We start from the raw sequence: 12500 nt of genomic DNA on the forward strand, positions 1-12500 counted from the left end.
CATTCTCTAGGTCAGATAACTGTAGCTTTATCACTGCCACCAAAGATCTTTGCTGACATTCAGAGAGCACATGTCCAGCAATGATATGTGTTGCTGGATAACTTGGTACACAGTATGGGAAGTCATTGTGAACCCTGTATTACAAGTGTCACACTCTATAGTGTAGTTTCCGGTCTCTGAGACTGCACTCATGTGTGCAAGTTGTGTTTGCGTGTGTGTGTGTGTGTGTGTGTGTGTGTGTGCGCGCGAGTGAGAGAGAGTGTACTGCTGACAAAGGCCTTAATGTCCGAAAGCTATAATTGTGTGAATCTTTTTGTTGTGCCTATTGTGACTCAGCATCTCTGCTATATGGTGAGTAGCAACTTTCCTTCTCTGATATTGTTACACTCTATACTGACATTTATGCCACTAACAGAGGGTCACCACCAAACTCAGTGCCACGTATGGTCCTGTGACTTAGTTTCCCAACATATCTTGCATCTGTATTGCATTCCTGTCTCACTGTTACCAGAGCATCTTTTAACGCATACAGTACTGCTGTGCTTTATGCTGTGGATACCTAAAATACCTCAATTTATGGAAATGAGCATATTACATAAAAGGATCAGTAGTAAAATTAATCTACACAAAGAAAATGTAATTAACTGCAGATATTATAATTACTAATGTGGTGAAAGATAATTTCACATTCACCACAGGAAACAAATCATATTCACCTTGGACAGATCCTGGTATCAGTAGAGGACTTGCTCTTGGTGTCAGCAGTGGGCCAGGTCTTGGTGACAACAGTGTATCTGGTTGTGGACACATCAGGGGACCCTGTCTTGGGATTATGGAAGGATTCGGTCTTTGGGCAATATGGCACCTTACAGCATTAGGTGAACTTTCAGACTGAGATACAACTGCATCAGATCTCCATGATGAACGTGAAACTGTAGCTCTTGTGCTAGCTCCCTGCACTGATGAATTGCCAAAATGTAGACTAGATGATGTACTTTCCACGCCATGTGTGTCATCACCACCATCATCATCATCATCATCATCATCATCATCATCATTCTGCTGGCAAGAAGGATTAACTTGAGCTGAATGGTCACCAACACTAACTGCGCGTCTTTCAGGAGAGCTCAAATCCTCTGGTGCAGAATTTTGATGTGTATTTTGTTGAGCATCTGGGCGATCTGACGACGATTCTCCGAGGTTCCCACAAAAATTAGTAACAACCCCAGGAATAAATGGGTGTATATTTGCTGGGTAAGCTGCAGTCTCTGACAACAGATCAGCTGGATTTCCAGCAGGACTACAAGGGTTTGCATCAACAAAATTATTTTGGACATTGTGTGTTCTGTTCATACCTGGATGCAAACAGTTAACATTTTGTTTGTTGGTAACATTTATGACAGTAGTGGCACATGGTACTTCTTCTTGTGATGGAACAATCAAATCTGAATGAGAAATTGTTTCATTCTCGCTTGCAGTTTCATTGCTACCATTGTTGGACACACCTGCCGTAACATTGGAGCTCCTAACCAAATTTTGTATATGTTTGGTTTCCCCCCAGAGTTCCTGTACTGGGATTTCTTGTTCTGTTGAATTATTACATTGACTAGAAGCAGAATTTTCTCCTCGTTCCTCATTAGTTCTTTGGGTTACAGATGTCAATTGAACATGATTTAAACTTTCTTGTGAATTAACCTTACAACGTGTTCTTAGAACACACGATATATTCTTCGGGTCATCCAGTTTTCTCCCACATTCCTGTTTATCTGTCGTTTCTGTAGATGAAGACTCATTTTTGGTGACACGTGATACCTCTTCTCCTTGAACATTACCACTATCTGAAGTACGCATTTCATTGTGTGTTTGCTCAAATGATTTACATGAAATGCTTCCATGTGGCACTAGATTTGTTGGCCTTGAGTGAGAACTTGCAACTACTTCCTGTGGTCTGACAGTCGTATATATTGGTTGAGGCTGAGCCACGTGGGTACCAAGATGTAGCGTTGTAGGCTGAAGTCGAGGCAAACTAGGATGAAGAGGAGTAGTATTAGGGTGATGTGATCCACAATTTCTGCTCACTCTTGTAGATGCTACCTTTGCCATGTGAGATGGACAGGATTTCCACAATGATGTGGGTTCTCTCTCTGGTAGAGTTATTTCCTGTTGTTCAGCAATTCTCCTTTGATTTATGCGCTCCTGCAAACCTTTTACCATGTTCTGCATTTCATTTATACGTTCTTGATGAGAGAATGTATTTCTTGGTGTAATATCATCTATATTTCTTCCTGTCTTCCCCCTACCGCTACTATATACTGGAGAAACTTTTAAACCACGAGATGTCTGTGAAGGGGCAGCAGTATAGTCAGAATTCTGTGATGTAGAACAACTGGCACTGCTGCAACCAGCGGTCATCAATCCTGCAACTGGCAAATTATGTTCAACTAATTTCTCACCTTTCATTTGAGTGGACTGTTCTTGTATAGAGTGCCTCTCCTGCCTTGTAACATGACTTCCAATATCTTTAGTTCCAGTTTCCTGAAATGTTTCACTTGGGATATTAGATTTAGATACAGCGAATTCGTTTGTTACTTCTGGGACTGAACCATTGTGCCTTGAGTGTAATTCAACTGCATTAATTTCACTAGTTTCTTCTGTCATTGCTAGTCTACCTGACGAGCAACTGTTTACCTCCATATTGTTTCTTCCACTTTTTGCAATAGTCCCATGCCTATGAGCCTTTTCGTTAATTGGAGAATCAGCACTGCCTGTAGCTAGCTCTGCAGCAGTATTTTGAATGTTGCTACCAGCACTGTCTCCATCAGCAACATGTTCCCACTGAGTTTTGGTGGAAGAGCTCTGTGGATCTATTTTAACTCTTTTAGCTGCAATCTCTCCATCATCAGTTCGGTCTTGACAGATCTCTCCTGGAGCAGCTTCTTCTGTCACGAACTGGACACATTCCGTCGCATCATCATTTTCAGGGTCAGAAGAACTGCTAGAGGCATGAAGTTCTGAAGATTCATCTGCAGGTTCACCATCACTGATACGAGCCAACTCCAGCAGCTGACTCACAATTGGTTCCTGCAGCTGACTCACATTTGGTTCCCGTGCTGGTTGGTACGGTTCATCTTCCTCTGTGATTACCAGTCCTGGTGAATCTGACTGAGGCGTCTGGTGAACTGCTCCATGAAGTGAATTCATCTGACGCTGAAGGTTTCCCCAAACACGTCGTATCTGCTGAAGCTGCAGTATTTCCATGCGAGCTCTGTAAGATATACATAAACAACTTGTTGACAATTATCTCAGTGCAAAATTACAAAGATTTAAATAATCTGAAATGATGGATACAGCATAATGAAGATAAGGCAAATGTTAGAATCAGCATGAAATATCTAGTTTTTAATCTTAATTCCAAAGACAATATCCACACACCAATACATATCATATTGGAAATTCAGAGATTATTGTTACATGTTTCTCACTGTTCTTCCTGAAAGTTTAACAAAGACAGACTGCTATAACAATTAAGCCTTTTGTAACGGAATTGTTGCATTAAATCGAGTTGTGCACCTGCTGTATTAATTCTTCACAAAAATTCAAACTGTTAACAAGACCCAATACTGTCTTTATGAGGGAAGCTACTGACTGTCAATGCAGTAACAGAATCACAAAATATATTTTGGTAGTGCCCATGGTGACAAGAGATTACACTAGCACCAACAATGAAACATTTTCAGCTACATCTTTACTCCAAAAGCCATAATTAACAAGATTAATGCACTGTAGACATTAAATAGAAGACAGATTTGAATTTATGTTATGACAAAGACGAAAACTCTCAGGAAGTGTAGTTTTAAGAATATCTGGTAACTGTCTCCACAGCTAGAAACAAATATAAAGCATTATGAATAAGCCTTTTTTAAGAGCACTGTTCATATATTTTATTGATATCTAAAGATGATTCAGACAAATATACTGAAAATTTGGAGGTAGAATGTGTGTTCTGCAAGATGATACTTATGGCCTGAAGATGGCAGCACACACTGCTACATAAAGAAGCAGAGATACTGAAAAGGTGATTGTTGCGCTCACAATATCCACCACAACAAAGCGGAAATCTGTTGTGGACATTTTGAGTAATGAAGGCACAGCATCAATAGAAACCAATCACAGAAATGAAGTACCACAAGATGCTTTAGGCTCTTTCTTACAGGTATGTTATGAGAGGAATAGAAGGTTTATTTGTGCTGAAGTCACTGATTACAAACAACATACTCAGTAGTAACATAAGAAGACATCACAGTGAGGCAAAGTGAGCATCATGTGGAATTACTTGGTTATGGAAATAAAATTAATGCACCTTGTTTGTTTCAAAAAGCAGTAGTACAACAAAATTAATTACCTTCAGTATGATTGGTGCTTGAAACTTATTGATCTGCAATGAAGACTTTACAAGAATTGATCATCTCTGTCCATGGAACTGTGTGGTCAGCCAAGACGCATGCAGTCTAGAAACAACCGGTCATTTTACAACTTCAACAAAATGCTTAGCTATATGCCTTTAAGAGAACTGAAACTCGATCTTGTTACTAGTAGTTAATTACCTGACTAAATAAAAACCTCGCAAGCCTTCCTTATGCTTGATTCCAGAATCTATTATAGCTATATGTGCTACCTGTAAATCAATTTCTTCATCTACATCTATGCTCTGAAAACCACATGAAGAGCATGGCAGAAGGTACATCCACTGTGCCAGTAATTTAGGTTTTTCCTCATTTCTCTCACATATGGAGCATGGGAAGAATGACTGTTTAAATGCCTCCATGCATGTTGTAATCAATCTCATTTTGTGTTCACGATCCTGAGAGTGATATGTAGGGTCTTGTAGTACATTCCTATAGTTATAATTTAAAGCTGGTTCTTGACACTTTGTAAGAAGGCTTTCTCAGGATAGTTTAGAACTATCAGAGTCTGACAGTATAGTTACTTCATCATCTCTGTAACACTCTCCTATGGATCCATGTGACCGTTCGTGCTGTCCTCCTCTATATACATTTAAACAAGAGAAACTCCAGGTTGGAAAATCAACAATGTAGGAAAAGACAGATTGCTACTTACCATAAAGAAGGCACAATGTGAAGTTGCAGACAGACACAATTAAAATACACTTACATAAGCTTTTGGCCACAGCCTCCATCAGTAAACACCCCCCCCCCCCCCCCCCACACACACACACACAAAACCTCATGCACACATGACTGCCAACACCAGGATCTTGGACTGGAATGCAACTATCGCTGGAATGCAAGCAACAATCTGGAGGGGGCGGGGAAGGGGAAGGTGGAGGGGAAGGGAAGGGATAGTAGTGCACAGGTGGGGAGAGAAATGAACACGGTCTGGTTGAGTGTACAAAAACTAAAATGCCAATTCGCACTATGGCAGGACATGTGGGGCAGAGACATATGGAAAACATAGCGAAAAAGGAGAGCAGCAGGCAAAGGACGGAAGATACTTTGGCAAGGGGCGGCAAATAAACAGGGTGGGAGATGAGCATGGGAGGGGATGATAGGACAGAGGGGGTGGACACTGTTGGATAATTGTTGTAGGGACAGTATGTTACCGTAGGTTGAGGCCAGAATAACTATGGGAGCAGAGAATGTGTCGGAAGGATAACTCTCATCTGCACAGTTAACAAAAGCTAGTGCTGGAGGGAAGAATGCAGATGTCTTGGGTAGTGAAGCAGACATTGAAATCAAGTGCATTATGTTCAGCTGCATGTTGTGTTACTGGATGGTCTACTCTGCTCTTGGCCACAGTTTGGCAGTGGCTGTTCATTCTGCTGGACAGCTGGCTGGTAGTCCTACCAACATAAAAAGCTGTGCAATGATGGCAGCAGAGCTGGTATGACACGGCTGCTTTCGGAGGTATTCTAGGGCCTGGAGGGTAGGTAAACCTGTGACAGGACTGGAATAGGAAATGCTGGGTGGGTATATTGGAAACTGGGCATGTTTTACTACTGAGCCTTCCTCAGGGATATGGTCCTTGTGGCAAGTGGTTGGGATTGGGAGAGGAATAGGGATGGACTAGGATGTTGTGGAGGATCGGTGGGCCACAGGATACCACTTCAGGAGGGGTGGGAAGTATCTCAGGTAGAATGACCCTACTTTCAGGACATAACGACAGGTAATCAAAGCCCTGGCAAAGGAACTGGTTCGGCTGTTCCAGTCTGGAGTGGTACTGGGTATGAAGGGACACTCCTTTATGGCTATTTCTTGTGGGTGGTGGGAGGATTGGGAGTGTCAGGGGAAATGGTAGGTGAAAACTGTTTGCGGACTAGGTATGGGGGATAGTGCCTGTCTATGAAGGCCTTGGTGAGACCCTCATCATATTGGGCAAGGGAGCTTTTGACACGGCAGATACACCATCCCAGGGTGGCCATGCATTTTTTTGGTGTGCAAGGAATGACAGCTGTCAAAATGCAGGTAATGTTGATGGTTGGTGGGTTTCATGTGGACAGAGGTGCAGATGGAGCCATCAGAGAGGAGGAGGTCAACATCTGGAAAGGTTGCACGCTGGGTTGAGGAGGACCACGTGAAGCGGATTGGAGAGGTGTTGAGTTTGTAATGGAACAAAGATGGGTGCCTTGGCCATGAGTCCAGATCATGAAGATATCATCAGTGAATTTGAACCAGACTAGGGGTTTGTTGTTTTGGAAGACGAGGTAGGTCTCCTCTAGGTGGCCCATAACAAAGGTTGGCCCAGCAGGGTGCCATGCGGGTACCCATGGCTGTGCCGCAGATTTGTTTATATACATTCCCTGCAAAGGAGAAGTAGTTTTGGGGTAGGATTAAGTTAGTCAGGTGTATGAGGAATGCGGTAGATGGTTTGGAATCTGAAGGACATTGGGAAAAGTAGTGTTCAATAGCGGTGCGACCACGAGCATGAGGGATGTTGGTGTATAGGGAGGTGGTGTCAAAAGTGACGAATAGGGATCCAGGAAATAAAGTGGTGAGTAAGGTGGAGAGTCGGTGAAGGAAGTGGTTGGTGTCTTATTATGGGTAAATGGTTGAGATGTTGGTCAATGAGTGCAAAAATTCTTTCAGTGGGGGCACAATAACCAGCCACAAGGGTCATCCAGGATTGTCAGTTTTGTGGATTTTGAGGAGCATGTAGAAGGTTTTCTGGGAAGGGTCTAAGGCTTTAAGTGGAGACTGGATATTGTGTTGGACTTCTAGGATGGGATCACTCTGGCAGAGTTTATAAGGGGAGGAGTCAGATAATTGGCAGAGGTCTTCTGGTGGCAGCTAGTCACTGCAATTCATAACAACAATGATGAAACCTTTGTCTGCAGGTAGACTATTAGGTTAGGATTTGTTTTGAGGTTGCATGTGGCTGTCCTTTCTTCTACTGAAGGTTTGTGATCTGGGGAAGGATGGTGAGCTAAGTTGGAGGCAAGGAATTCCTGGATGGTGACCAGAGGGTGGTTAAATAGTAGGGGGGTGGGGGGGGGGGGGGGTCACAGTTGGATGGTGGCAGGAACTGGATGAGGCAAGGTAGGATGTTGGAATTAGGGTGGTTTTGGTTAGAGGGATTGGTGGCAAAGAAGTGCTTCCACTGCAGGGATCGGGAGAAGGAGAGTAGGTCTTTGACATGTCCAGCACAGTTAAATTTGGGTGCTAGTATCTTGTGGATGGAGCAGAGGAGTTCTGGGATGCCTGTGCTCTGAAGGAGTGTTTTTGCTGTACCAGGTTTATGAGGTCCAAGGATCAGTGGAATCTGAAAAGGTGTAGGTCATTATGAAAGGATGGGTGGGATCCAGAGAAAGGACTCTTCACAGTTATGCTGTTTGGGGGATTCCATGGTTTAGGCAGCATTTGACAAACAGGATATTGGACTGCGTTTTAGCCAAGGAAAGGGATACTTTTCTTAACTAGTGCATAAAGATGGTGAAGGGCCCATTGTAGCAGGAATGGCGTAAAGGAAACTGAAAGATGCAGAAATGGGCAAAATTATTGATGGTTGTGAGAGTAACTGGATAAGCGAAAAGAAATGTAAAAAATACATACAGACATGCAGAATCACAACAGATATGTAAACAATATGTGAAACCCCAACCAGCTGTCCACCAGAATGGCTATTGCCAAACTACGGCCAAGAGCAAAGTAGGCCACCTTGTGGCACAACATGCAGCTAAACATGACACATTTCATTTCAATGGCTCCTTCACTACCCAGGCCATCTGGATCCTTCCCTGTACCACCAGTTTTTTCTGAACTGCACAGAAGACAGTTATTCTTAGAACACATTTTCCATTTCCGTAATTATCCTGGCCTCAACCTACAGTAACATACTGTCCCACACCCTCCATCCAACAGTTTCATCCCCTGCGTCCTATCACACTTTCCCCACTCCCATTTTGTTTATTTGCTGCCCACTGCCAACGCATCGGCCTGTTTTTCCTCACTACTCTCCTTTTTTGCCCCCACATCTGTGCCCCACAACCTCCTGACTGGACCTCCTAGTATTCTAGTCCCTGCACAGTCCATCAGACAGTATTGGTCTCTCTCTCTGGTATGATATACCTGAGTAATATTTTAGGATGTTCCACATGAGTGTTATGTAAACAATCTCCTTTGCAGACTGATTGCATTTTCCCAGAATTCTATCAATAAAGTTGAAGTTGTAACACTTGTTTTACCCATGACTAAGCTTATGTTATCATTCCATTTCCTACTCCTACAAGGCATTATACTCAGATACTTTTATGAGTTGACTGATTCCAACCATGTCTCACTGGTACTATACTATAGGATACTACTACTTTTTTTAAGTGCACAGTTTTACGTTTCCAAACATTTAAAGCAAGTTTGCCAATCTCTGTACCACTTCAAAATCTGACTGCATACATAATATTTATGCAACTTCTTTCAGACAGTACTTCGCAGGCCGGTGTGGCCGAGCGGTTCTAGGCGCTTCAGTCTGGAACCGCACGACCCCTACGGTCTCAGGTTCGAATCGTGCCTCGGGCATGGTTGTGTGTGATGTCCTTAGGTTAGATATGTTTAAGTAGTTCTAAGTTCTAGGGGACTGATGACCTCAGATGTTAAGTCCCATAGTGCTCACAGCCATTTGAACCATTCAGACAGTACTTCATTACAGGTGACTGCATCATCTGCGAAGAAGTATGAGGTTACTGTTAACATTGTCTGAAAGGTCATTAATACACAACATGAATAGCAAGGGTCCCAATACACTTTTCTGGGGCACACCCGATGGCCCTCCTTCCATGATAATTTGCTGTTTCCTACCTACCAAAAAATTCCTCAATCCAGTAAAAAATCCTGCTTCATATCACATATGATTGCACTATTGATAATAAATGTAAATGTGGTACTGAATCAAATATTTTTTGGGAATTAAGAAATACTGCATCTACCTGACTGCCTTGATCCAAAGATTTCAGTATGTTATGTGAGTAAAATCCAAGTTGGGTTTCACATGATCGATGTTTTCGTTATCCATGCTAGTTGGCATGGAGGAGGTCATTTTGTTTGAGACACCTCATTATGTTTGAGCTCAGAATATGCTGTAAGATTCTAGAAAAATTCAGTATCAAGGATATTAGATGATAGTTTTGTGAATCACCTGTATCACCCTTATTGTTAATGGGTGTGACTTGTGGATGCTTCCAACTACTGGGTGTAGATTTGGTTGAGTCCTGAAGCTTTGTTAAATTTAAAAGTTTCTCACTACCACTGACACTAATATCTATTTCGCCCATCTTTTCTGTGGCTTGGGCACTTAATTGGAGTCACAGTTCTCCTGGGCTTTCTTTAATAAAGCTCTGTTTTGCTATTCTCAATTTCTGTTCCAATCTCAACCACAACTGACTGCACATTAACTTTGGTGCCCCTAACAGCCTTTACATATTACCAGAATTTCTTTGGGGATTGTGAAAGATCATTGGGCAAAATTCTGCTAAGGTGTAGTCAATATGGCTTCATGCATTGCTTTCTCTACAGCCCAACATTTTTCATTCAGTGCCTCTCTACTTATAGTCTTATTCTTTGTTTACCCCCATTGTGCAGTTATGTCTGTTTCTTTAGAAGCTTCTTTGAAGTGTCTGTATATGGGTACATATCTATCCAAAGCATTGCAGGGAATGTCCTGTCAGCAATACTCGCCTTGGGCAGTGTCCAAAACAAAGTGTTCACACAAGATCAAATTTGATTCAACAGACTATAAGAAGAGGTTTTTACCCAAATTCATACTTGACAAATATAATGGGATCTTACATTCACAGATAAAGCTCTGATATTTGAGTTCACCTCACAGATTTAATTAGGTGATTACAGAGTGGTCGAGCAAGGGTACCAGCCTGGCCTAGAACTAGTGGGAATGTGGGAACATGAGTGGCAAGCTAGCAGCAATTTTTGTTGTACTGTCATCAATGGGAAGGCATATCACATACCTTACATTTTATGAACATCTACTACGCTTGACTCGCAGTTTGCCTTAATACAAATGTAGATGGGATTGAACTGCCTTTAGAAATGTACAAATACTTAACATTAGTACATATATCTACAGGAGAAATATTAATTTTAACATTAATATGTTTAAGCTGTAAACCTGAAATGTGGTATAACAAATGAAGCACTAGGTTCAACAATGTTACTAAACTAGCTACTGTTCAACAACACAGTTTATTTTCATGCTTGATAATTAACGATTAGGCACACTGTTGGACTGCTTTCTGCCGATTCAGCACTAGGAAGCTGACAGGATATTAGTGTTATTCAGGTTCCTTAAGGCCGTAAGAACAATAAATTGTGGCAATTAATAACGGAAGCAAGGACAGCCATGATTCTGTTGAGGAAACTTAATATTTGAATTTGCAATTCACCAACTGGTTCACAAAGACAATACAACACCAATTTCAGGATCATTAATTAGAGCAATACAGGTACATTGTGCAGTGCAAGAGAAATGCAATGAGTTTTCCTGATTACTCAAGAGAGTATCCAAATGAAGGTAGTGGAGACAAGGTGAATTTTCCAAATGCACAATTCAAAGTATGTATGGTCTGATGCATATGGATGATGAAGAAGGCAGGGTGGTGTAACACTTGTAAACTTGTTAAACACTTATTCAATTGCAAACTCCTAAATAAGTTAGACCATCTGTAGACTTAGCCTTTTCTCCCAATACAGTCATGATTTCTGAATGATGAAGTATTTTTGTATCAAGCAGTTATTATAAAACAAGACTATAATACACAATATGCTGCTTAAGAGAAGCATCATATTTATTTTGAGAACTGGGTGTGGTATTTGTACTCTTTACTTAACAGCAGTAATTGCAGCACTTCAAGAAATGGCATTTCATCAAAAGGGGTTGGTAAATGTGTTGAAATAGTAAGGTGAACAAGATTGAGTAATAGGCAGTCTTAGCTGACAATCAGACTTTATTTCGCCACCTAATACCACAGTAAAGAATCAGCCGAACATAACAGCAGGTCTTAAGTTACAAAGCGTAACAATACAACCCAGTAACTTTCTGCAGTATTTGACAGAAAACTACTCGTGTATCATCATAAGACGACCAATCTTGGGAAACAGCGAGGCTGTTTGCTAGAACTTGTGGGCAATCCCGAAAAGTCACTTGGTTACCATATTTACCACAGCGTAAGACGATCCTGAATATAAGACAAGCCCCCCCCCCCTTTTTTTAAGAGGCTGCTAGAGAAAAATCAAACAATGGAATATCCAAAAAATAATGTAACACTTGCAATCTCTGGCAACTGAAGCCACTGGCTTCAGTTGCCGGAGACTGCAGTCATGTGATTTGTGTGTGTGTGTGTGTGTGTGTGTGTTGGGGGGGGGGGGGGGGGGTGTCTATTTTTGATGAAGGCCTTGCTCGCTGAAAACTTATTTGTGACATTCTTTTTGTTGCGCCTGTCTGTGATTCAGCTTCTCCACTGGTGATTTCATAATATAGTTACATTCCTTAAGAACAATTTATAATGGCTCTGAGCACTATGTGATTTAACTTCTGAGGTCATCAGTCGCCTAGAACTTAGAACTAATTAAACCTAACTAGCCTAAGGACATCACACACATTCATGCCCGAGGCAGGATTCGAACCTGTGACCGTAGCAGTCACTCGGCTCCAGACTGTAGTGCCTAGAACCGCACGACCACTCTGGCCGGCAACAATTTATATTTGATATATTCTGATTAATCAAGCTTAAAATCTGTTTTACTGACAAAGTATCTTCCAAAATGTTAACCTCACACATATTTGAAACTTAAGGCCGTGACTGACTGTCTACATCTAGACAATACTAGGAGAAATAAAATAAACAAAAAGAAACAGTTTATGTTAATTTTTGGACCTTTTGTTTTCAACCTTGTTTTGCTTACTAACCCACAGTTCATTGTATCAACATTTTTTATAATAATAATAATAATAATAATAATAATAATAATAATAATAAT

General features: G+C 41.4%; 1 protein-coding gene across 1 annotated transcript in view; it reads right to left on the reverse strand.

The window, feature by feature from the left end:
- LOC124774996 overlaps positions 1-12500 on the reverse strand; it is a 338749-nt gene that overhangs the window by 128287 nt on the left and 197962 nt on the right. The window contains exon 11 of the mRNA XM_047249749.1: positions 717-3265. Coding sequence (XP_047105705.1) covers positions 717-3265 — 2549 coding nt within the window. The remainder of the gene's footprint in view (positions 1-716; positions 3266-12500) is intronic.

The sequence above is a fragment of the Schistocerca piceifrons genome, chromosome 2 (genome assembly GCF_021461385.2).
Source record: "Schistocerca piceifrons isolate TAMUIC-IGC-003096 chromosome 2, iqSchPice1.1, whole genome shotgun sequence".
NCBI lineage: Eukaryota > Metazoa > Arthropoda > Insecta > Orthoptera > Acrididae > Schistocerca > Schistocerca piceifrons.